Raw genomic sequence first — 27,922 nt, forward strand, 5'->3', positions numbered from 1 at the left:
CTACTTCTCTAAACTTTTCAAAATTTTCAATTATGAACAAAAGTGTAGTAATTATATCACGATATGTTATTAAATTATTTAAATTGATTTAGTCACATAAAATGAAGAAATTGATTTTCTGTGATTGTTGATAATTAATTTTATTTCTGTTGATAATTGATAATTTTTCATTATATGGATTTGTTTTGTAAATAAATGAATTGATGAACACTAATTAAAATTAGTTAATTTAAGTTATAGATAGATTTGTTGTTAGAACTTAAAAGATATTGGCTCTTGATAAAACACAATTTCTAAAGAAAAAAAAAGGGTCTGCTTTGTGTAATAAAATGAGAATTGAAGATATGCAGACACAGAAAATGCAATTGTATTGTGGTGATAAAAATGATATAAATGGTTATTAAGATATTGACTGTTATTTTTTATTAATACTAGTTTCGCATTACGTGCTATGCACGTGGCTCGTAACGTAACTCCTCAATGAACAAATTAGTAAATTTATTATAATTATATCAATTTTTTATTTATAATTAATATTAAATTAGTTAAGAATTTTTGTAAAAGTAAATATAATATATTCGTTTATTAAATTTTTTTCCATACTAAATTTATTCTTCTTTTGGGTTTATAATAAGTATAATTAAATAATTAATTTTATTTTATTAATAATATATTTAAAAATAATAAGATAGAAATTTAAATAATAATATATTGACCAAATACAATATTTTAATTTTATAGTTCAATCAAACTAAAAGATAGGTATTCCTATTAATTTGGAAACAATTTAGTTATTTTGTACAAACTAAAAACTAAAATGGAGATAATTTAGTTACCTATTCTAATTAAAACTTTAATTACAATAGTGATTAATTAAATAACTAATTAGTTAATGACTGCAAAACTTTTATTTAGTAGTAAACTGAAAAGGATTATTCAGTAATTTTGCCTGTCCCTCCCCCATCCGTGCTTTTATATATAGTATAGATAAATTTGATGCGAATGATATTTACATATTATTTGGTTTGGATTGAAAAAAAAATTTCGATTCCATCAATAATAAGATCTTCTCACTATTCCCATCGTAAACAAAGATATTAATAAACGGCTTAATCAACAAAAAAATTCTTACCTTTTAACCTCTTTTCAGTTGCACCCTGACGTTATAATTTGTCAGCTGCACCCTAATTCGCACCTTTAGATTTCAATTCCACCCTCAAAATCAAGTTGGACTTTTTCACTCGAGAAAAATTCATAAAAATCTTTATAAAGTACTCGTTTGAACTCTTTTCCACATAAAAAGTAAAAAATGGATAACTTATTTTAACTTTTTTCAAATAAAAAAGAGATCAATTTAGTACTTGAGGGTGAAATTGAAAACCGAAGGTGCGAATTAGGGTGCAAATGACAAAATTACAACGTCAGAGTGCATTTGAAAAGGGGCTAAAAGGAGGGGCTAAAAGGTGGGGTTTTTTTTTGGTGATAAAACCTTAATAAACTCACTACTTCTATAAGGTATAAACTCTGAGAAGAAGCCTACTTTTTTTACCTGAGGAATTCTTTTTAATGAAATTTATGTATTTTTTTGGTGGATAAATTAAAGAAGGACAGAGACCTGCTGCAATTATAACAGTTTCTTTTTTCATGAAATAAACAATCAATTTCTTTTAATTCTTAACCTACTGCTTTAGTCTTTTCAAAATTTTCAATAATGAACAAAAGTGAAATTAAGTCTCTATCTTATCCAAAATCAAACCACCTCGGATTTTAAATAATTTGTTTCCTTTTATATTTCATATGTATAAATTAATTTAAGTATAATATTTGTGTACTATAATATTACAACATACTTTTAAATTAATTAAATTGTTCTAGTTATAAAAAATAATTAAAGAATAGACCGTTTCATAATTTTTTTCCACCACCTAGCAGAATTATTACTTAGTGTTTATACCATTAAAGTTATTGTTCGTTGGTTAGACCAGTTCGAATTATTATTCATTTTATATTCTTGATAATTGATTTTTATGTTTATTAAAAATTAATTAATTTTTGTTAGATGGATTTTTAAAAATATTTAGATAAATAAATTGATGAGAACTAATCAATTTAAATTGTAGGTAAATTTATTATTAGAACATCAAACAATGTTGACGGTTGTGATACCACAATTTTGCAACAAAAAAGGGCGTGTTGAGTTTGATTCGCTGAATATAACTCCATATAATGGACAATAAATTTGTGTAATAAATGAGAGTTTGAAGATATGCAGAAGCGAAAAATATAATTGCATCGTGGTGATCAAATTTAATATAAAATCATTCTTGTAATATTTAGGTCTAATTACTTAATAAACCCCCACCTTATAACATTTTTTCGTTTATACCCTCATGTAGGAAAAAATTTATTTGTACCCTTTTTTTAATTTTTCATTTTCATCTCTACCCTAAAATTTAAATTTTTGACAGTTAAATTAATTAAATGATGAAAATATTATAAATGATTAATAATATTAATGTTTAATTAGAATATAAGCTAAATATAAAGGATCGTTTTGAATATTTTTTTTCAAATGAAAAGAGGTCAAATTAGCTCTTTAGGGTAGAGACGAAAATGAAAAATTAAAAAAAGGATACAAATGAACTTTTTCCTAGATCAGGGTATAAACGAAGAAATATTACAAGGTGAGGGTTTTTTAAGTAATTAGGTCTAATATTTACTACTGTTTTTCATTAATTTACATTTTATGCAAATGATGATATTTATAGGTATTTATTGTTTACATGTTGTTTAGTCCGAATAAAAATGAATTTCGAATCCGCCTCTTTTCACTATTCTAAGAGTGTAATTAAGTCGAGTTGAGTCGAAACACTAATAAGCTCGAGCTCGGCTCAACTCTAAAATTTGAAGCTCAAAACTCGACTCGAACTTGATCGAATATCATTCAAGGAGCTCAAACTCAAAACTCTGCAAAATAATTGAGACTCGAGTTCAACTTGACTTGACTTAATTATCGATATAAATATTTAAAATTAAAATTTAATGTAAATTAGAGGTATTATTGTAAATATATACAAACATAAAAGGTAAAAGTATAAATTAACTAAAACTCGTCTAGGCTCGCGAGCTCAACGAGCCAAGTATTTTAGAGTTCAAACTCGACTCAATAATTTAACTTGATTAGCTCGAACTCAAACTCGACTCAACATGAGTCGAGTCAGTTTCAAATATTTTTCGAGTCAATTTTGATTAACTAACGAATGACTCGACCCAATTACACCCCTACACTATTCCCCCATCTTAAACAACAATATAAACTCACCACTTCTATAAGACTCTTCTCAATATTCCCCCAAATATATGGAAAAGATTACATACATGAATAAGCCTACTAACTAATTAATCTCATTCTAGACAATGTCAGCAACAAATGGTTGATGTTCATCTAGGTGCCACCTCAGTGATTGTTACAGGAACAGAGCTCATTTGGTGGCTGCTAGAATCATCAGATGGTTTTTTCGTCAAGGACGGTCCCCCGCTGAGACCAGGTAAATCTTGAAAGAAACCTGGAGCTGAAAGAAGCTTCTCGTTTAGACGGATATTCTTTGTGAGCATCTCAACAACCTGGCTCATAAGCGGCCTCCGGCTACCTACTTCTTGGGTGCAGAATAGTGCTATTTTCGCGTGTTTAATTACTTCTTCCTCTGGAAATTCTCCTAGTTGTAGATCAACTAACTCTAAAAGATTCCCTCCTTCGTAGAGCTCCCATGCCTGTATAGCAGAATGTGATCGGTAGACAGAACAAGATTGCTACTGAAAGTGTTGAGCAACGGAGTCACCGTATATAATGTAACATCCCACATCCAAAATACGAATACATCCAAAATATAAATGGGGTTATAATCATTAAGATTTTTTTTTGTCAAAATAATGATTAAGATTCAACTACTAAATTTATAATTATGGATTAACCATTTTAAGATGGTTGCTTGCGGGTGAGAGTGGTTTTTAATAATTAATATTCAACTTCTAAATTGATCTGGATTAACCATTTTGAGTCAGTTGCTTGGGCACGAAGGTAAGTTGATTGTTATTAATAAGGTTTTTCCATTTTGATAAAAATACCTCTTTTTGTGGGACTGATTACACAAATATGTTTTAATAGCTTTTTAGTAGTTTTGTGGTAGCTTTTTCATATATCTTCAATAGATTTAAAAAAAAACATATTTTAATTGAAAAATTAAAAAGAAATATGTTTTTGTAAAAAAAAAGAGCGCATAGGCTGTAAATTCTTCTACTAATAATGGTGTTATTGTGTTGAAACTGGCCTGAAGAAAAGGGCGCCGGTGAACCACAATACTCGGAGTGTGATTAATCATTTTGAGCCAATGTCCTGGGCCCAAAGGTTATTTGAGTGGTACATATAACAAGATCTAGGGAAGTGAATGATTAATTTACGAACAAAGGATCATCGAGTTGCCTTAATTTGTACGTCACGGTCAATTAACTCAGACTTCAGCATTTTCATAATGAAGGACAATGCTCTCTATGTTCAGGTCAATCAGAGACAATACTCTTTATTTAACCCCCAAATTGGGTCATCATGGTCACCGAAAGCATCCATTTTGTACAACTTGGTGGTTAATTGACCCAAACATAGAGGGTATTGTGGCTAAATGTGAGTTAATTGATCCTAACGCACATGCTCATTAGTCTACTACTAAAATATTTAAGAGAACAGTGATGAGGAAATATGAAACCGGCAAGACATGATTGCCAAAATACAGCTGCATGAAACAGAGAGAGAAAATAAACGTACCCATTCTAGGAGGAGCTTCTGTGATACTCCCCAAGGCTTTCCGCTGCTTCTGCCACTAACTATTTCAAGGATGAGAATTCCGAAACTATACACATCAGCCTTCATTGTTAAGGGGCCTCCCATAGCATACTCGGGCGCCAAGTATCCACTGTATGGAAAAACAAAACAAAAAAAGTTAAGATTTTGTTTTGACTTTGAACAAATAACTTTACCGAAGAAATTAGCGCCAATGATTGAGCGACTTAAAAAGGTTTACAGAGACCAAAAGAAAAAAAATTGCAAACTGAATAAATTAACCATCAATCAGAAGTTAGAAGTTGAAGGACATACGTCGTTCCAGCTACTCTTGTGCTAATATGAGTGATATTATCTGGAAAAAGTTTTGCCAACCCAAAATCTCCAATCTTTGGTATATAGTCTTTATCAAGAAGTATATTACTAGCTTTGATGTCTCTATGCACAATATGCGGCACTAGTTCTTCATGAAGAAAAGCAAGGCCCTTGGCAATACCCAAGCAAATTGCAGATCTTTTTCTCCAGTCCAGTATCATTCTATCTGCATTCTGAGAACCTACAAAGATAAGAGAAGTATATGATATAACAACATATTTGAACCCCGCCTTCTTTGGATTGATCTCTCAGTTCTATACCTCACTAAATCTTTATGAAAAAATGTTACCTAGCAATGCACGATCAAGACTACTATTTTCTACATATTCATACACTAAGATTCGATTAGCTCCAAGAGCACAGCAGCCTTTCAACTCAACAAGGTTTGGATGCCTAACTTGAGATAAAGTATTGATCTCGTTTAAAAATTCTCGCATTCCTTGCTTTGATTGCGCAGAAAGTGTCTTCACAGCTACTTGTCTGCCCTTTTTCAAGGTTCCCTAGCAACATTGCAAAACTAAAATAAGCAAGCAGTTCTATAAACAAGAGACTAGATCTTATATACCAATGTTCTGTATGTTTGGTTCAAATCTATTCCAATAGTTTTTGTGTAATTCATTTAAAGATGTATAGTTGTATTTGGTTTACTTAGAAGTTCATTTAGAAACTCTATTTTTAAATTTTGCAAAATCAATCATGTTTATGTCAATGAACTACTAAATAATTTCATTTGCAAATGAAATGAAGTTTAGAGTAGATTTCAACCGAAGAAAGGGTTAGGTTCATGAGCTTAAGTGAAGCCATAATTGATAGCAACAAACAAGTATAAGAATCTAAACTACCCTGTTGTTATAGATATAGCGGGATGGGACGTGCAGAAAAAAACTTAATGATAGTTTTAAGTGAGTTGAAAAGTAAGGTATCAGTATTTGAAGCATAAGATATCCAAACTGTTTTATTTTAGCAAGGCCTGTTTCTTAACTGAGCTTACTTATATAAGAATACATCCCAAACTAGAGGAATATGAAGATAATTATTAATTTAAGTTACCAACGAATATCATTATACTAACATGCTATAAATCTGCAAATTTTACGTACCTTGTACACGGTTCCAAATCCTCCTCGTCCAATCTTATTGGTGGAACCAAAGTTGTTTGTTGCTGATCTTAATTCATTATATGAGAAATGATTAATATCGCGAAGCAAATCCTCTATAAACACAAAAAAGAGAATTAAAGAAATAAAACCAGCAGAAAAGTAAGATGCACAAAGAAATCACAACAAAATGTTACAAAATCAAGGATCAGCCAGCTGATTAATGCCTTCCATGTTGCAGTTCAATTAAATGACTTTTAAGACAGCTAGTAGAGAAGCTCATCATTGATTCAAACAAAAGAGTAACTATATCTCATGGCTAGCTATAAAGGACAAATTACATGTTAAAAGCAAACCTTATGCATTAAGACAGATATGTAGGCATAATCATAACCAATTGCTAGACCTCCCAAACACAATATAGAAAGGGTTCTAGTAGCAAATAAATGCCCTTGGAAATACCCAATTGCGAGACAGTAGATCGTCACTTTTTTTTTATTACAACTGATTATGTGTAGAAAAGGGTTCTAATAACAAATAAATGCGACATAAGCAGGTTTGGTATATTTGAAATATTTTAGCACTTAAACTGAATCCACATGTTAATTGAACTTTGTAACAAACAGGTATTGCGATTATGCTTGGAAATACATCGACTAAGACATGATTAGAGTTCATCAGAAAGAAATACATAGAGCAAAATTTAAGTCTTTGTTCGGAACAAATTACGTGGCAGATAAAGCAATTCAAATCAATTTTAGCAAAATCCTGTCATAAATCATTTGATGCATGATTTTGCTTCAACTTTCTAACAAATAGTTTTGTTCATTTGAATTCCAAATCCAAACATAAATTTCCAAACATGATAATCGACTAAATAAACCAATTGCTAGACTTCCCAAACACTATGTACTAAAACAGACATAAGCATAATCATATATATCATAATTTGCACTAATCTAACCGAATTGTATTGCTTACCGTCGTGATAATCCCTAGCAGTAGTACTCTCTCTTGAACCAAAACAACTACACCTCATATCTCCCTCCGCCTGCAATTTTCCTATCTGCTACACTCTTTCTTCGCAAATCACATAGTTTATACCTTTCAAATACAACATAACAAAATTCAATAACTATTAAAAATATTTAGAAGAAAAAAAAACAGATTCAATGAACTTAAACATAAATGCATTTTACCGTACAGTAATCGTCAACAAATTCAAATTTCCCTATCTAGACACGACTTTTAAAATCAAAAGCATTATTATCGTCATTAATACTGCTAATTAACCATAAATTACTCACTAAATTCAACTAAGAACTCATTTAAACTAACAAATTTGCTAAAAATGAAACAAAGTGTACGAGAATCAGCTTAGTTTTGAGATTAATAGTGCCGTGTGTGCAAAGGTACCTAAACACAGGAAAATTTACACTTACGAATAGTAAAACTGATAATTAAGAGACGAATCGTACCTCGTTTGAAGTAAAAATCTGATAATATTCTTCTGAAATGAAGAGAAATTGTCAGAGAATTGTTTTAGTATCGGAAATAGTAATGAGAAATTAAGAATTTAAGTTAGGTTTAGCCGGCAGTGGAGTTGATGAGTGAGAACATGGAAATGGTGCGGTTTCAGTGTTTTGGAGATAGCGACCGTTTTTTTTAGCAAAGGGTCAATCCAGTCCTTCAATTTGTATTTTAGAGTAAATAAGTCGCATTTAATGGTTTTTAGTAAATTGAATCTTCAAATTTGTATTTTAGATCAAATAAGATATATTTAACTATTTTAATCAATTAGAATTCAATTTTTTTAATTTAGGTAGGGTTAGCGAAAAAACTGGCCCGCCGTATTAACCGATCGTTGCAGACTCGTATGCTTCGAAGTCAAAACCTCTGAACAAGTTTGATTGGTGGTACTGGTGTCTCATTGACAACTCTTGTTCCCCCACCTTTTTATTAAGCATTCTTGGCTTCAGCAAGAATGTTTGTCGCCTATCTATTTTAGGAAAAACAGGGTTCTATAGAAAACCTTTTTTAGATCGTGTAAAACCAATAACTTTCAGCCGGTTTGGTTTTAATATAAAAAAATGTTTTTTTTGTTTATTGGAGCTGTTTTAATTTTAAATTATTCAAATTAAACGAACTGCTCGAATAAATTAGAAAATTGATTTTTGTTTAATTTTTTTTCATATTTTTGTCGGTTTTAATCGACCAATCGCATTAACCGACCTACGCAGACAGTTTGATTTTGATTTTTTTTCATTTTTTATTCGATGGGTTTGATTTTTGATTAAAAAAATTTTATTCGGTCAATTCGATTTTGGCTATTCCGTCGAACAGTTAATTCCATTGAGACCAAACCGACCGAAAGTTCACCCATTTATTCAGGTCAAGTAATCTCTAATGTTTATATTTCAAACGCATGATTTATTTAAAATACAAGTTTGGAGGTTTAATTGATAAAAGAAAAAAGTTAAAAGTGATTTATTTAATTCTGAGATATAAATTTAAGGACCGGATCAAGCCGTTGTTCTTTCTTTTTTACTTTCACGTGGGTGCCACTGTGCCAGCGAGATTGAAATTGTTATGACCCAACTAACTTCAGCAACCAGCGCGCCTCAACTCCCTTGTTTACATTCATAATAAGAGAGCAAAATTACACAATTTATTTTTACTCGAATTATAAACTCAATTTGCTCCTCTCTTCTTCTTTTTTTATTAATGGTGGAAATCAATTTTTTTAGAGTTTCATGTTAGTTGTTAGTTTCGGATGTGTGCTTCGAATCCACAATTTTTTGATGCACTTGGAAACGCCTTAACCATTCAGGTTATGCCATATTGACCAATTTGCTCCTCTCATTAAACGTAAATGATACTATGACATTCGATATGTTTTATTTCATTAAAATAAACCTTTCCATTAAGTTTTCAATTATTCCGTAACAATATGAGATAAAAAAAAGACCTTGTTTAAACCTAACCGCTTAGAAATTTTTTTTTGGCAGTCGTCAATGATTTGATTTTCTTTGACGGTAGCATCCCTTTATTTATGTTATTTAATTTTAAAAATATAATAAATAGTCAATTTTTTTTTATTTTTTTTTAATAAATTAAAATTTATTAACGAAGCGCAATTCAACTACCAAAAGGTGAAGATATATTAAAAATCTTTCAATAATAAAATAAAATCGTTAATGAGCTATAGTAATTTTTTTTATTTTCCATTGTTTGTCTTTTTTTTAATGTTTAATTTTTTTATTTTTTTGTGAAAGGTTTGTTGTACTTTCTTTGTAAAAGGTTTGATGTCTCTCTTTTATGAAGAGGTTATCAAGTGATGATTGATTCAGATGTTGTAAGTTTGCGAGTGATTGGAAAAGTTTGATCGAAGACTGCACTTAATTAGTGAGACAATTAATAATTTATTTTTATTTTCGTAGTAAAATATGCGAATCAGGCAGCATATTGTATGTTTCATGTTAGGTTATCAAGTTTAGTTTTCGAATTATCTCAAATTTCTTACAAATATAATTGTTTCATATTTGATTTAATAAGCTTTGATGAATTAAAAAAAGATATCATTTGATAATTAACATATAGTTCATAATAAAATAAATTATTTGTATTTATTTATGTATTGTTGAATAAATGACAGTTAATTTCATATTAATAATATTATTTAAAATTGTAAATTTATAAAGTAAATAACTATCCACTGTAAGTAATTTAAAATATTGATACTTTTATACATTATAAATTTAAAATATCAACTAGATGTAGTTATAACAGCAACACGTAGAGATGGCCATGGGCCGGATCAGCCCGTGAATCGGTCTGGATCCGGCTCGATCAAATCCGGCCCGGAACCGGTCAAATCCAAAACTGTCGGGCCGGTTTTAAATTTTTTGAACTGTGAACCAGTGATTCCGGATCGGAACCGGCAGTTTAAAAGTCGAACCCGTCAATAAATATTATATTTTTATATTTTATATATATATTATATATTATTTTTGTTATATTATATTATGCAGTTGGATATATTATATTAGATTATACATTTACTATATCTGTATATTATATTGATCAATTGATGTAGTTTACTATACATAGAGTAGTCACAAGTTTGCAATCTTTAATAAAAATTGGTAATTTATAACAATCTGATGTTAATATATTATCAATATTTATTAATAATATATTTAGATAACATATATATTATATAATTTAATTAAAATTTAATATTTGAAATTTATAAAATATTTTATAGAGATTACAAATAAAATTTAATAGCTCTATAAAAACTCGCTAAAATTATTTATATTTTTAATATAATTATTCTAACTATTTTATCAATTTGCGTGTTATTTTATTTTTAATTTTTAATTTTAACTTTTAGTAATTAAATTTTAATTTTAATTTTTTTGAACTGTCCGCAACCAGGAACCGAAATCGAAACCGGCCGGTTCCGAATTGGCATGGAACCGTCACTTAGACGGGTCCAGACTGGTTCCATATTTTCTTAAACCGCGACTTGGCGGTTCCAAAATATCACCGGATTATGAACCGTGTCCACCTCTAGCAAAATGTACAACTTATTAAGGGAATAATAAATATAAAAGTTTGTATTAATATATAATATATGAATTAAGAAAATATAAAAATTAAAGGTAGACAATTGTTCATTTTATTTTGATTTTAAGCTTTATCGAAGGATGCATTCTATTTAAATCCGTCCATGCACATAATTTTTAGTAATTATTATGATAAGTAATAAGTTAAGAAGCACGGAAACTTCGACAAAATTGCGTTTCCCGTTTCGGAAACGTTTCGGAAACCGGAAACTCTTGGACACCCGTACGAAACGTTTCGGGCCGTTTCCGTAAATAATAAAAATTAAAAATTTGTAAAAAAATTAAAATTATTACCCACAAATAAAAAAATCTAACTAGTTATCATAAATTTTACATTCGCATTGCCCACAATACATCAAATATACTTATTTGTGTTGAATTATATTATATTTTTTTATATATTTATAAAATTTTAAATATTCAGTATATTAAAATTGAGTATTTTGTTAATTATCATAAATATTTAGATAATATTTTTATAAATATATCCCTACATTTTTGTTATTTACACGTTTCCTCCACGTTTCGTGTCCTTCATTTTGAAAAACTTTCGTTTCCCCGTGTCCGTTTCATATCGTTTCCGTTTCCCGTTTCCGTTTCCGTGCTACCTAGGTACTCCCTCCGGTCCATAATATTTGTCGCATTTGGCTTTAGCACAAGAACTAAGAAAACAATTAATATATCTTAATTTATAAATACTTTTACTAAATTAACCCTACATTGAAACTTGGTTACATTTATTACTATCATTTTCATTTGTTTGTTGTATTCTTTTAATAAATTAATGGGGGGTAAAAATGGAAAAATAGCAATTAATGCTCTTTTGATATTATAACATGACAAATATTATGGACCAAAAAATTTTCTCAAATGCGACAAATATTATGGACCGGAGGGAGTAATAAGTTATTTATTATTTTGAAAGGAAAAAAATAAGCTCATGATTGATTAAATTTAAAAACAATAAAATGTTGACTGTTTTAGCAGTTGTACTTGTACACGCTAATTAAAAATAGCAAAAGGGTATAAAAAAACTCTCGTAGTTTTTATAAAAGTACAAATCAACCTTTTTATTTTTTTAGAGTATAATTAAGCCCTATTTATTTTCAAAATAGAACAAATAACCCCTTTCATCCAACATCATTAGAAACACTCGTTAATGACTGACATGTCTCTAATAATCATATAAGAAAAAAGTTCAAAAATAATTTTAATATTTAAAATATTTACCAAAAATTTGAGGGGGTAAGTGTCCCAAAAGTAAACTAAAAGGGTTTATTTGTTCGATTTTAAAATAATAAGGGTTTAATAGTTCAATTTAAAAATATGGGGGCTTAATTGTGCCCAGATAAAGTAAAAGGGCTAATATATGCTTTGGGGAAAAATTCGAAGACTTTTTTGTACCTTCTGCCTTAAAAATAAGAAGAATTCAAAGATGCTGGTGAAAAAATTTCAATCCTCCAATAATCTTAATTGGAGAAAATTAACATTTGTTGAATAAAAATCATCATTTTTTCCATTGATGCGAACATGAAGAAAAATAAAGACTCCAACATAAATTTACAAAAAGTATTATTTATATAGGCTTAATGTGTTAAAAAAATTGAGAAAATTACACCTTATACCCTTTTTTGTTTGATCTTTGTAAACATACTCCTACATAAGTTCTATATACAAGCGTACATAAATTTTCTATTTTCCTTTTCAAAAATACCTCAATTTGTCCAAACTCTGATAGTTTTTTATTTTAATTATTACACCTCTCTCATTTATATATTCTCTATGTCTCCGCTCTCTTCATATTGTTTTGCTTCATTTAATATCCATATTATAGCTCCCTTCATTTGTTCTTATTTTTTTTTTCAAAATTTTTACTTTATTATTAATACACTATAATAATGATTTCGGATTTTGTGGCTATATGTCTCTTCTTTCTTTTACCTTTTCTCCACTTTTTTTGTTTTTATTTCTGTGAACATAAAAGATTGATATTAAATTATTACTACATTAATTTTTTTTGTCTGGTTTATTTAGATTTTTTTGATGTTTTTTTTAGTTTATTTTATTTATTGGCTTATCTGTTTAAACTTCAGTATTTTTCTTTTATTTTTCTTTTTTATAATACTTTTATATTATTGCAAATGTTTATATAATTAATTACCATTTTTATCAATTATATTCATTTTTGTTTATGTTATAATTCTTTGATTTCCGTTATTATTTAAATTACTTGTTTTGATCCATGTTTTTTATTTTTATTTAATACTCCCTCCGTCCCGTAAAGATAGAAAAAGTACCACCTTTTTTTGTCCCATAAAAATAGAAAAAGTGGAGTTAGTTAAGTCAAAAATTATCAAAATATCCCTACATGCTTATCATAAAACATTAAATGCATAATTTGAAAAAGTAAAAAAAAAGGAGTTGTAAGTGTTATATTTAGTAAAGTGGCTTTGGGAAATGTACATAATTAATTGATTACAAAGGGTAATTTAGACAAATTATCACAAATTACCTATAAATAACTACTTTTTTAATTCTTGTAAAATGAGTGCTTTTTCTATCTTTACGGGACGGAGGGAGTAATTTCAATATTTATATTTTTATATATCTATTATTTAGTTATTTCCTAGTTACATGAGAAATATTAAAATGAATTCATCCTTAATAAATTTAAAAAGCCTAAATTATACACATATCTTTTGAATTTAAACCCTCAATTTTTTGCATTTAATTTTTTTATAACTTGTTATCTAATTTTACTTTCTATTTCTATTTTGATTTTTTTAGTTGTTTATATTTTGCTCTTTAGTTGCTCAACAATAGTTTTTTGGTAGTTCATTGGTTAATATTAAGTTGCTTTTTGGTTGCTCTTCTTTAGTTGTTTTTTGATTGCTCTTTTTGCTTATCAGTTGCTCTTAATTATTTTTAAATTATATTGTTATTATTTACTCTTTACTTTTTAAAAAAAAAATTATAATAACAAATACAGCCACATTATTACAATAATTTTATTCCAATTATATAAATATTAGTGTAATCAAAATTTTGATTCTGCTCTTCGTTATAGTATATAAATATAGTACATTTTCAACTTGATTTTTCTTTGGTTGCTCAATTTTTATAAAAATTATTAATACATATTTTAAATTAAACTAATTTTCATAAATTTTTAATAAAAAAAGTTTAAATTATTTTTTATGTATTTTAATTTTTATAATTTTTGTTAAAATAAGATAACTAAATAAGTATGTTAGAATTTATTTATGAAACTCATATTTATTTTTGACAAAATAACTAGATATTGTAAAAGAATCTCGAAAACCAGTGCTTCCATCACCGGCAAAACAATTTTCTCCTTCTCGAACTTTTCCGTTTCCTTCAGCGTGAAGCATCGGGCTAATTTTCCGATAATTAATTATACCCGGATGTTTATTAGACTTTACGTAGCCACTACCCAGAAAAAGAATAGTCAACAGATGACTATTAAAGAAAACTGTAAACTCCAATAATCTCAAAAAAACACACAACTAAGAAGATGACCATAGCCATAGAAACAAGATTATTACACAAAATATAAAAGCAAAACATCTATATAACTTAAAACAGTAAATATAAAGAAGATTAATTATTCATCAAAAAAAAAAATAAAGAAGATTAATTATTATAAACTTTCCAATCATATCCTAATAGTATCATCTTTGTGGATATGAAGTTAAAACAATTAACAAAATTTATGAACGAAAATCAGTATCAAAAGAAAAGAGCAAATGTTAGTATTATAAAGAAAAAAAGTTAATGTAGCAGGGGGGATAAAGGAAAAAAGCGTATAAATGAATACATATTCAATAGAAAAGAGTATTTGTGCTAGAGTTTTACCTATAGCGTGTAAAAGATAAGAGTTTCTATAAAAGGAGTATATATGTAGAAAGCCCTAAAAAATTCTGACCTTTTATCACCTTTTCAATCCTACTCTGACGTTGCAAATCTGTTATTTGCACCCTAAAGCATAAAATTGACCTTTATTTGACAAAAATTCTCTAAATTGACCCTTTCTACATTGGATTAATTTTTTATATTAAATTGACTATTTTTAAAAATAATTATTGAACTTTTGTCAAATAAATAAAGGTCAATTTTACCCTATTTTATATTTTTTTCATTTCAATTGTACCCTAAAGCATAAAATTGACCTTTTTTTATTTGGCAAAAATTCTCTAAATTGACCCTTTTTACATTGGATTAACTTTTTATATTAAATTAACCATTTTTTGAAAAAAATTGAACTTTTGTCAAATAAATAAAGGTCAATTTTATGCTTCAGGGTACAATTGAAATGAAAAACTGCAAATTAAGATAAAAGTGACAATTTTTCAACGTCACAGTAGAATTGAAAAGGGGATGGAAAGGTCGGGATTTTATAAGGCATTAAGCCTATTATATATTAAATAATGAATATATATTAAATATCTATATTTAAATGGGTTAATCTATATCTATACTATATATAAAAGCACGGATGGGGGGACATGCAAATTTACTGAATAACCCTTTTCAGTTTACTACTAAATAAAGGTTTTATAGTCATTGACTAATTAGTTATTTAATTAATTATTATTGTAATTAAAGTCCTAATTAGAATAGATAGTAAAATTATCTCCAATTTAGTTTTTAGTATGTAAAAAATAACTAAATTGTCTCCAAATTAGTAGGAATACCTATCTTTTAGTTTGATTGAACTACAAAATTAAAATATTGTATTTGGTCAATATATTGTTATTTAAATTTCTATCTTATTATTTTTAAATATATTATTAATAAAATTAAGTTAATTATTTAATTATGGTTATTATGGGGACATGTAAATTTACTGAATAATCCTTTTCATTTTACTACTAAATAAAGGTTTTATAGTCATTAACTAATTAGTTAAATCACTATTGTAATTAAAGTCCTAATTAGAGTTCTAATTAGAATGAGAAAAAAACAAAAATATTCCAAAATAAATCAAATATTACTCAAATAGCCAAAACCCAAATTTTTTACATTCATGACAAAATAAGGAGAAAGTTTACATTTTCTAGCCAACCACTAGATAATAGACACATGACACACTTAAAAGTAGAAGAAAAGTCAAGAAAAACATGTTAAACAGCTGTCAACAGCTATAAAAACGCGTCAATAATGCGTCTGACACGCGTGTCAGAAAAGCGTGTCAGTTACGCATCGGCGCGTGTAGCGTATCAGAATTATTTAAAGAAGTATCGTTTATGTATCTTTTATGTATCATTGATGTATCAAAACTTATTTGCAACTCAAGTTCAGTTTTTATGATTTTATTTGGTTAATTAATTAACCAATTTCCCCAATTAGACAATTGTACTGAATTTTATTATTGGATGAATCTGTTTTAGATCTCCAAAAAACTAAAAACTTATATTAGTTGAGAATGTGGTTTTGTCATAATGAGTTATTGAAATAGGGATATTTGAATTACTTTTGTTCATTGAAAATTATGTATCGGCGATGTATCTATAATATATCAGTTTCTTCAAAATTTATTCGTTGAAAATAATTATTATGAGTTGGACACTCATTCCAAAAATTATAATAAGTGGTGTATCTATAATGTATTATCGATGTATCAATGTTGTATATATAATGTATCGTTGATGTATCTAATATATATACATAATAACATATACTTAAAAACTGAACCTACTTAATTTTTTGTTAGAGATAGCTAAAAGTTTATGGCAAATCAAGCAATATGTTGTTAATAAGAGCATATGATTTTAAATTTTATAATCTATGGTGTATCTATAAAATTTATTTCGTTAAAATAATCCAAAAAATAAAATATGGATCTACGATGTATCAACTGTGTATCTATAATGTATCGGCAATTTATTTACAATGTATCATTTATGTATCTTTTATGTATCATTAATGTATCAAAACATATATGTAACTCAACTTCAGTTCTTATAGTTTTATTTGGTTAATTAATCAACTAATTTCACTAATTAGGCAATTGCAATAATTTTTTTATTATTGGATGAATTTATTTCAGGTCTCTAAGAACCTAGAAATTTGAATTAGTTAAGGATGTGGTTTTATCATAATGGGTTCTTTGAATGGGGATATTAGAATTACTTTTGTTTATAGAAAATAATGCATCATCGATGTATCTACAATGTATCATTATTGTCAAAATTTATTCGTTGAAAATAATTATTATGAATTGTAGACTGATTCTAGAAGATATAATAAATGATGTATCTATGATGTATCAACGATGTACCAATGTTGTATGTATAATGTATCGTTTCTGTATCTAATATGTATACATAATAAACATTTTAGATACATCTAAACAACATTAAAGATACGTCTCAAAACTAGCTCAGCTACATTCTTCAAAATAAAGGTAGTATACTAAATAATCAAAGCATAAAAAATTAACATGAAAGATATTAAAATTTTAAAATATAGAAATACATATATGAGACATATATGATAGAGTTTCAAATTGTTAAAAATATATCAAATATAGTTATATATACATGTCTGATACATTATAGATACGTAGCATTTGTCGTCCAAAGTACAAAAAGTTACAAAAAATTAACTTCACTGTCTAATTATACATATGTGATACATTTAGCTATACTTGGAAATTTTCAGACTATAATTGGATAACATGTTTGTCTTGTGAATTATATCAACAATTTCTTTAATTGATAATATTTTTGGACAGTGCAGATCATTATTAAGTACAACAGTTGGAAGGAGGCCTTCAAGTTTGAGTACAATAACTTCAACTTCTTCAGAAATGTCTACAAATTCATAAAAGAAAAAATAATAATTAGTCAAGTACAATAGATCACTCTAAATAAAGGACACAAACTATTTTAACTGTAAGAGAAAGTTCATCTACTCAAAGAAATAAAAACAGAGAAAGAATTATTGTTCTTCGATAATAGTAGAGTAAAAGTAGATCATGAACTAAAAAAATATATGAGATGTATTCATAACGACTTCATCTTGTCGATGGATTGCATCTTCGCAACCCTTGATTGAATCATACACGCAGAACACATAACATCAAACTACAAAACAAAACAGAACAATCAGTAAGCAAAATCAGATTAATAAATATCACATAACACATACAAAGTTATAAAAATAATACATTTCACATACATCTAATAAACAATACAGATACATCTCAAAACAGTATAGATGCGTTCCATAATTTCTAAAGAACCATAACATTATACATCTCAGAATTTTAAAGTAAAGCGAAATATTTTAAACTTCCTATAACCAAATAACAACTTTTTTTCGCATCGAAATAGTTCCGCGAAGGAACCATTTAGCTAATCTTTTTTCACAATTAGAATTAAAGGTGCAAACCCACGTTGAAACCCTGCTGTTTTGTGATGCATAAGAGAGTGACACAGCTGATTTTGGTTTAGGTAATGCATTTGATGTAATTTTTTGACTTTCAATTTGTTTTTTTGCTTTTTTCCACCTAATTATGGTTTTTCTTCTTTTGGGTCTTCTCTCTTTTCTTCTATACATACAGACCAACACAAATTCGAAACTGCTCCGGTGACAAAACCGCACACCACTCATCTTCAGACTTTTGCACATAGCCAGAACCAGCCATGGCAATAACCCCACCGCAAAAGTTGCGGTCTTTCCTGCAGAACTCAAATACCCACCAAATCCGGCAATAAAAATGGAGTTAAATACGGGTTGGGTCGATAAAAATCACCGTGAATGAATAAATTACATCACACAACACATATAATTAGATTAATTGAATTAAATTTCGTTTTGAATAACACAGATCTAGATTTAAAGGAGTAGAGAATAGACCTTGAAAAATAGGAGAAGCGAGTAGTAGAAGAGCGATGAATCGCCGATCTTGTTGGTGATAAGTCGTCGGTCGCCACTATTGTCAGTTATGAGTTGTAGGGTGAAGAACTCGCTGCAAACAAATATGGACATTTTTTGTAAAGAAAGTGGAAAAAAAGGAATATAGTGTAAATAGAAGTTGGCTATTAAATGTAAACATTTTAAGAAGTGGCTATTTGAGAAAAATTTCACCGTGAATGTAATTATTATGTTGTTTTCTCAATTAAAATAGGTAGTTAAATTATCTCGAATTTAGTTTTTAGTATGTAAAAAATAACTAAATTGTCTCCAATGTAGTAGGAATACCTATCTTTTAATTTGATTGAACTACAAAATTAAAATACTATATTTGGTCAATATATTATTATTTAAATTTCTATCTTATTATTTTTAAAGATATTATTAATAAAATTAAGTTAATTATTTAATTATGATTATTATAAAACCAAAAAAAGAATAAATTCAGTATGGAAAAAAATTTAGTTACCGAATATATTATATTTACTTTTACAATTTTTTTTAACTAATTTAATATTAATTATAAATAAAAAAATGATATAATTATAATAAATTTACTAATATGTTCATTGACGAGTTACGTTACGAGCCACGTGCATAGCACGTAATGCGAAACTAGTTTCAATAAAATATCAAATGTTTGCATATGTGGTCAGTTATATTCAAATCTTTTAAAAGCGGCTAGTTTAGCCAATTTTGTAATATTTGAAACCTTTTTTAGTCAATTTTTGAATCGAACCAAATTTTTGTTAAAATGTCCGCCACATCACTGCCAACTCGGCAAATTGTTGACGTGGCAACACACCTCATCCATCCAAATCACATGATAACCAAACCAAAATCAAACCAAATTTTTAAGTCTAATTATATTTATTGTTGAATAAATATAGAACTTTCAATTAGGTTTAAGTAAATTTAATTAGAAAATATTAATTATTTTAAATATATATAAATTTTATATTAATTAATTTGATTTAGAATTTGGTTTGATTCTAGTTTGGTTATCATGTGGTTTGGTTGGATAAGGTGTGTTGCCATGTCAACAATTTGCTGAGTAGGCAGTGATGTGGTGGACAATTTGGCATACATTGGGTTCGATTTAAAAATTGGATAAAAAAAAGGTTCTAAATATTATAAAATTGGCTAAATTAGACGATTTTAAAAGGTTTGGATATAACTGACCAAACACGTAAACCTTTGGTATTTTATTGAGATTAATCCTATTTAAATTCCATTGTAGACATCATAAATCATCGAAGAACGATGATGTTATGTAAAAAAAATTAGAATATATTAAAGATGAACAAACATCATGAAAATATTAAAAGGATATTATGACTGTTCACTCTAATATTTTAATTAATTCATGCATTATTTTTAGTTAGGTTTATAAATTTATGGCCAAATGTTGTAAAAGGGCGAAACCTTTCACAAAAGTTTTATAAAAGTCCTGACCTTTCAATTTTATCGATTTTGGCCAAAAACAAATTATTTGGTTTTAATTGTGGCCAACTTTCAATTTGATTTCAATTTGCCTATGTGACGCCTATGTGGCATGCCAAATATTGAAAGGTCGGGACTTTTGTGAAACCAAATAATCCATTTTTGGCCAAAATCGACAAAATTGAAAGGTCGGGACTTTTGTGAAACCAAATTATCAGTTTTTGGCCAAAATCGACAAAATTGAATCAGGACTTTCGTGAAACTTTTGTGAAAGGTTTGGCCTTTTTACAATATTTGGCCTAAATTTATTATATACTTTTTTCACATATAAGTAAACTCTAATTCTGTCAAAAAAATAATATAAAAGAAACATAAAAAAAAAGTTATACGAGAGATTTAGATATTTACCGAAAGGCCTAATCACTTAAAAACCCTCGACATTGTAATTTTTTTTTTATACCCCGGCGTAGGAGTTTTTTCAATTGTACTTAGGTTTCAACTCTACCCCAGTTTAGAAAAATTTGAAAAATTAATTAATTTAAGGATGAAAACACTAAAAACAATTAATTAGAAGGGTTATATCATATTTTTTTTGTTTGGAAAAATACAAACAAGTCCTTTAACTTTAAAAATGTTCAAATAAATTCAAAAATTTAATTGTTTTTTAAAATTTTATTAAATAAATAAATAAATTTTGACCTACCACCGTACTCATCTGATTTGCGATCCCGTTATCGAAACCCGACAATTTTTTAAAAAAAATTATTCTCTTTTCCGATTTTCAAGCTTCTCCTCCTCGCCTAAAAAGAGGAGCTGCAAATCGATCATAGGCCTTCTCCAAATCGATTTTAATCAATATAGATCCCCTACGACCTTTTTTCTTACGCATAGAGTGCAAAGCTTCTTGAGCTAAAATAATGTTATCCGTAATTTGACGCCCCTCCACAAAGCTAGTTTGGGTCGGTCTAATAATATGAGTCATGATTTTCTTAAACCGATTAGCAATAAGCTTAGTTATGATCTTATAAAGAACATTACAAAGGTTTATCGGCCTGAAGCTTTTGAAAGAATCCAGAAACTAGCACTTAGGAATAAGGGTAATAAGAGTTCTATTTAAATCGAAAGGGATAGGCTGACCATTAAAAATCCCATGAACAAAAGCGCAAATTTTTACCTCCAACCGTAGCCCACAGGCTTTGGTAAAATAAAGCATGAAGGCCATCTATCCCCGGCGCCTTCAAAGGTTGCATATTCCACAAAGCATTTCTGATTTCTTCAACTGTAATATCGAAGTCTAAGTGATTCATCGTTCTTCTATCCAGTAAAGGAAAGCATCCTCTGCACGCAAGGGGAACAAGCTCATTCATATTCTTAGTGAATAGCTTCTTGAAATAATCTACTGCCATGGTTTTGAGGTCCTCCTGGTTGTCAATAATGAGCCCTGCATCATTTTTCAAAGCCCATATTTTATTCTGTCTTCTACGAATAGCAACCCTCTTATGGAAGTAAGCAGTATTTCGGTCACCATCCATATCTCCTTCACAACGAGATTTTTGAATCCAGAGAAGCTCCTCTTGATAGAGAGTTTCATCCAGCTCGAGTCTAAACTGAACTTCGATGTCATTGAGCCTTTGATTTGAATAACTCTCCCTCACACATTGAATACCTCTAAGCCGAGCCAAAATATGTTTCTTCCGTTGAAAATTGTTACCAAAAACTGAATGATTCAAGGACCTCATCTTCTCCGCAATATCGTTAATAGACTCAATGATAGGCATATCAGGCTTCCAATTCTCACTTACCATTTTACCAAAGTTATCAACTCTCAACCAGGCCGCCAAAAACCTAAAGGGCTTTCTACTAGTCCGGCTTTGAGCATGTTTACAGAATTGCAGAAAAATCGGATTGTGATCCGAGTGAACACGGGGGAGATGCAGAACGTAGTTATTAGGAAAAGTCTTAGCCCAGTTTTCATTACACACATATCGATCTAATCTTTTTAAAAGATTTCCTCTGCGCCAAGTAAAAAGAGAGCCTCGAAACCCAAGATCCACCAATTCAAATTCATCCATCCACTGTTTAAACAGCGAGGGCTGATGAGCCAAGGATCCACAGTCGTCCTAGCTAAGTTACTAATATCCTCCCAAAAACCTCTCCGAAGGCTAGCGTTAGGATTAGCATAGGCAATAGTAAATAAAAATGAATCATTCCCATCATCCACTTTGAGATGGATATAATGCTTGTTGTTCTCCAAGATAGAAACCATAATTCTACCCTTCCACCACAAAACCCAAATACCTTCAGAAAAAACAACTGCTTCAATTCTATGCGAAAACTGAAAGCCGCTGCTTTTAATGAAATTATCAGCATTTTGGCCACTTATCCTTGGCTCAAGAATACCCACCATATCAAAGCTATACTGCGAACATAAATTCTTAAAAATACCGAAGTAATTTTTTTGAGCCCGCTCCCTACGAGTTCCAAATAAAAGACTTGCTTTTGTCTATCATTAAAAAGATAAAGAAAAGAACAAACACCAGCCAAAAGAGGCTCGATCAACACTGACTTCCATTCCATCCCCAAGAATATCTCCTTGGGCTTCTCTATCTATACCAGCAGGGCAATCAACAAACATGGCATCAGAAGGGTCCGGGTCCTTAGTCTCAACTACATCGATTATCATGCAACTGTTATGTTGCTTGTTCACCCCACTCTCATTATGAGTATCCATCTGCTTTTGCTTATTGAATGATACATTCACCATCGAATGTTTGGACCCATCCAGAGGTCTGGGCTTTAGTAACAACACATTTTTTATTCTCCAACTGGGCTTTTATGTTTGCAACATCTGATAAGGCTTTTCTTTGGTGAGATATTTCCAGAATTTAGGCAGGGGCAGGACTGTCATTTACTGCATGTGAAACCTTCTTAGCCTTGGACTCCTTTCTAGTAGCATGATTAGCTCTATTTTCGAAATTCTCCACCTTTTCCTCCATCTGCTTAGGTAACAAACACCCTCCAAATCGTTTTCTATATCTCATGCATTCAGAACATCAAATCTGGTAGCTAACGTGTTTCTATCCTTAACAGAATTGGGATTTTTTTATCATTTGTGGAATAACTTCTATTTCCACCATACTTTCCTCTTTTCTCCATGGCCCAAAACTAGGGTTTTCTTCTTAGGCATTCCCAACCTCCTTAGTCACCTTGCCTGGTTCATGACTGCCGGCACTGACCTTTCCGGTGTGGGCAATTTCTGTCTTGTATTGGACCCTATCATGAGGGCAGCTCTCCCTGACATGACCGAATCTACCGCATTCAAAACAAATCATGGGAAGACATTCATATTCCACAAATTGGACATTACCATCAAGCCGGAATTGAGAAACTAGGGGATTTTTCAGGTCCAACTCAACTGCAATTCTCGCAAATTTTCCTCTTTTCACAGCCTCAATACAATAATCAATCTTGATAACTCTCCCTACTATCGCCCCAATATATCTGAGCACTTTTTTGTTGTAGTACTGAATCGGCATACACGGCAGTCTAATCCATGCGTTGACAAATCTAATTTCATCATTCGAGACATCGAATCCAGGGTACCAAGCTTGCACTGACAGGTAGTGCCCTAACATCACCCACGACCCTTCTGTAATCACTAACTTTAGATCATGACTAGTGCTTAATTTCACCAGAAAATAGTCGTTTTCCATGTTAATAACGCCAAATGACTCCACAAAATTCCACATCGACTCCAGTCTATAACATAGATTTCGGTGCTCAATCGGTCTCCCCAGGAGTTTGACAATGGCTGTAGATTGCCATTGTTTCGACAGTTCGGTCTCAGAAAAATCAATGGCTAGCATGCCATCTCCTATAACAATTGTAACATCCGCCTCCTCCACCACAAAATCGTCAAAATCTCCAGCCAAATATTCGTCACGAACCCGTTCCGTTTACATCACCTTATCCCCGAAAGACATGGCTCATGTGGGATTAATTCCGCCATCCCCCTCTCTAAACTTAGCTTTCTTGGTGGATTTGTCTTCACCAACCGTAGGTCGAGATTCTTTCAGAAGGGGGTGATAGGAGTAGAAATACTCCTATTTTCTATATCGATTTTGGTCTTTCTAATATGCTTTTATTGTTATAATTGAGCTATTATAGGTCTTATTATGTGTTTAGTATTTCAGGTTAAATACATGGAAATCAATGAGTTTTGGGTTTAATTTGAGCATTCTGAAGGTTTCCGAAGTAAGGAGATGCCGAAACCACATTTGCAAACCTGAAAATCTGACCCCTCTGCACTAATCGACGAATATGGACTAGCTAGAAGCTTCAAATGAATTTGTGTTCTTCATGAACGTTGAAGTAGACATCCTAATCTTTCCAACGGTTCAAGAATCAGCTCATTTGGAGGTGTCTACAAAGAGTTATGAAGTTTTGAAGTCAGTCGTTGCGCAGTAGAAATAGTGTCTCTTTCAAGACAAACTTTTGTGCATGTCTCGATCGAGAAGCATGTTCAGATGAGCTTCTCGATAGAGACCAGTGTTACAAAAAGAAACAGAGAGCAAGCCAAAATTGGGTCTCGATCAAGAAGCACTTCTCAACAAGCTTCTCGATAGAGACATGAAGAAAACTCAGAAAAGACCAAAATTCGACTTTAGAGCTTTGCTTTGAACATTTTCCTTATTTAGCCCAACAAAACGTGGACTAGAATGTCTTTTATGTTTCCTCTTTTGTTTTTACCTATATAAGGCTCATTATCTCTCACCTTTAGGGTATCACTTATCATGTAAATACATACATCACTTATTCTCTACACATTTTTAGTCATTTTTAGGAGTAGATTAATTTTAGGGTTTTGAGCCACCATCTTCTTCATCATTTCCAGCATTTTTAGTATCTCCCATTGAAGAACATTTCAAGCTTTCATTATATGGATATTGCAATTTAATGAAGTTTTATCTTTTCTAACTAATGTCTCTACTCATTTATTGTCTTCAAGAGGTACTTAATTCTTCCTTTATGTTTATTAATTGTTTTTGGTTGTTTGTTGATTTTAACTTTGCCATGAGTAGCTAAAACCTCCATGTTTGGGGGTTGATATGATGGTTGAATAATTGCTAGATTTGGTTAGGTTTTGGCTTGTGTGTTCTAATTAATTGCTTAATGCCTATGCTAGATTGATCTCCTAGTATTTGTTGCTAGATTAATTTTCACCTTGAGAGAGGGTTTATTAATTGGAATTAATTAATTAGATGCTTAATTAGTAACACCATGAGAGTGGGTTAGTAATTAGGTGGCCTATGAGTTGTGTTTAATTGCTAATTGCCTCTAATTGTGTTTAGTGCTACGAGAGTAGGTTGAGCTTAATTAGTTGTGGTTTTGTAACTCTTTGAGGCTCGAGAGAGCGGGAGTTGCGATTTAGAAAAAACTCGGTTCGCGTTTAGAAGCCATAGTCCGACCCCTTGATAGTAATTGGTTAATCGTAGTATCACCCCTCAAGCTCGTTATCCATAGTTTATCTTAATCATTCAATCACTTGTTTATCGCATTTTTCTAGTTAAATTGTTTAGTAATTGTGTTTGCTTTAGTTAATGTTTTAATTGTTCAAAGTCCAAATAAACTACCTTGCTATTGCTAAACGAATTGGATTCCAAAATCATATTTCACTCACTTTAAATCTCTCATCCTTGTGGGATTCGACCTCGGTCTTACCGAGTATTACTAGTTGCGACACCGTACACTTGCGGTTTTCGCCAACAAGTTTTTGGCGCCGTTGCCGGGGATGAGGTTGTGTTTAATTGATTGAAAGTATTTTGAAATTCGGTCGAGTTAGCCTTATTTTCTGTTTTTACTTTTCTTTTGTTGGTTTGTTTTCGTGAATTACGCTTGGTGTTCTTGTTTGTGGTTGTGCAGGAAATTTGTGTTGTGTTGGTTTATCTTCAATATTATTTTTTATGGTGAATATATTTGGGCAAGAGTAATGGCTTGGGATCTAAATTTTGAGATTTGTGGGGATTTTAGTCATACCGGAGCCGAGTGTCCTATACTCTATTCAAATTGGAATGACCATGTCAATTATGTTGGTGATCAATGGCAAGCTAATGACCCTTATTCCGACATGTATGATCCGGGGTGGCACAACACTCCGAACTATGGTTGGAGCAACAATTGGGAGAACTTCAATGAAAACTTGAACTTTGATTCAAGCTATCACCCACATCAAAACCAATGGGACCTCAATTCCAATTTTGGCAATGAAGCACAACAATCACATGGTTTTCAACAAGATGAAATGTTTGATGAATCTAGCAAAATCGACAAGATCATGGAGTTGTTAGATAGAATGGAGGTACATTATGAAATTCAATCTACACATCTTCATAACCTAGAGTTACAAGTTGCTCGGTTAGCTAGTGATTTGAAAGAGACAACCCAAGAAGGTTTACTAGCCGAAATTGAAGCTACTCCAACACAACATGCTATGGCCATAGAGTTGAAAGATGATGATGCTTTAGTAGAACATCCTCCCATAAAGGTTCACATAGAGATTGAAAGAGAAAAGTGTGAGGATGTTGAACTTGAAGCTCCAATTTCCAAGCCACTTACTTGTCCCAAGAGCGTAAATGATGAAAGTGAGGAGAAATTTGGTATTACGGTACTCTACGAGGAATTCAACAAATCCTTTGATTATAAAGATCCATTCTTGGAGGGGTTTGATTCCGAGTATGACGGAAAGAATATCAAATATATGAAGATGCTTCATACTCCTCATGTTCTTTGTTATAGAGTACAAGCATACTCTATATTATTGGAGTTGTATTTGAAGGAGCCAACAAGGAAAAAGAGGGAGAAGATGCTACCAAGACGGCTTCCACATGTTAGGTTGTATTTTTAACAACCTTACGCGAAGAGTTTAGCTTTGGACTCCAACTAAAGCGCACTCGGGAGGCAATCCCGAGAGGTTCGATTTCTTTTCTTGTCATTTATCTTTTGTTATTTATTTTTAGTATTTCATTTATGTTATTTTGCGTTTAATTGAAAAAGATTTGATTCTCTAACCCAAACTCATGCAATTTTCATATATGTTTTATTTCTTAGCATTGAGGGCATTGCTTAGAAATAGTGTGAGGAGGGTTGGAAAATTGAATCTCGTTTGTGTTTAGATTGTTTTAGGTTGTTTTTATGTGTTTATGCTTTTATGTGTTTGTTTAGTTTAAATGTTTTAAGATATTTTTGTGTTGGGATTTTGGTGCCTTTAGTGCATGAAGCCTTTGCTTAATTTTGTGAGCATGTTATCTAAGTTGAATAAAATGTTTGAACCGTATCAATTGTCGATTTTCCGGTTAATGAATGCTTAGAATGATGCTTCTCGAGTTAACAATTTTGGGTGATGCTTGTCTAATGAAATGCCAATTGTATGACATGATTCGATAGGATTAGGGTGAACTCACTAGTGAGCAATTTTAACCCTCGATGCATGCTCGATTTAGCTTGATGCGGATTCATGATATGTATGCCATAAAATTGTGTAATTTTCAAAATTTGGGCATGCTTGACATAGTTGATGTAGCTTCTAGTACATGGCAAAAACA

General features: G+C 30.3%; 1 protein-coding gene across 2 annotated transcripts; it reads right to left on the reverse strand.

Annotated features, from left to right (window-relative positions):
• Positions 1–3,025: 3,025 nt before the first annotated feature.
• LOC126666022 (cold-responsive protein kinase 1-like) lies at positions 3,026–7,943 on the reverse strand. Of its 2 annotated transcripts, none has more exons than XM_050358965.2 (7): positions 7,785–7,943; positions 7,288–7,410; positions 6,310–6,371; positions 5,499–5,709; positions 5,150–5,390; positions 4,820–4,967; positions 3,026–3,771 (listed from the first exon to the last, which is right to left on the reverse strand). In XM_050358965.2, exons 2-7 carry the CDS (start codon positions 7,343–7,345, stop codon positions 3,442–3,444), a joined length of 1,050 nt encoding a protein of 349 aa, XP_050214922.1. In that variant the 5' UTR covers positions 7,346–7,410; positions 7,785–7,943; the 3' UTR covers positions 3,026–3,441. The 2 variants fall into 2 exon arrangements, with proteins under 2 accessions (XP_050214922.1, XP_050214921.1); XM_050358964.2 differs by having other exon boundaries at positions 6,310–6,422; positions 7,785–7,940.
• Positions 7,944–27,922: the final 19,979 nt, after the last annotated feature.

Source organism: Mercurialis annua, linkage group LG1-X, assembly GCF_937616625.2.
Source record: "Mercurialis annua linkage group LG1-X, ddMerAnnu1.2, whole genome shotgun sequence".
NCBI classification, from domain to species: domain Eukaryota; kingdom Viridiplantae; phylum Streptophyta; class Magnoliopsida; order Malpighiales; family Euphorbiaceae; genus Mercurialis; species Mercurialis annua.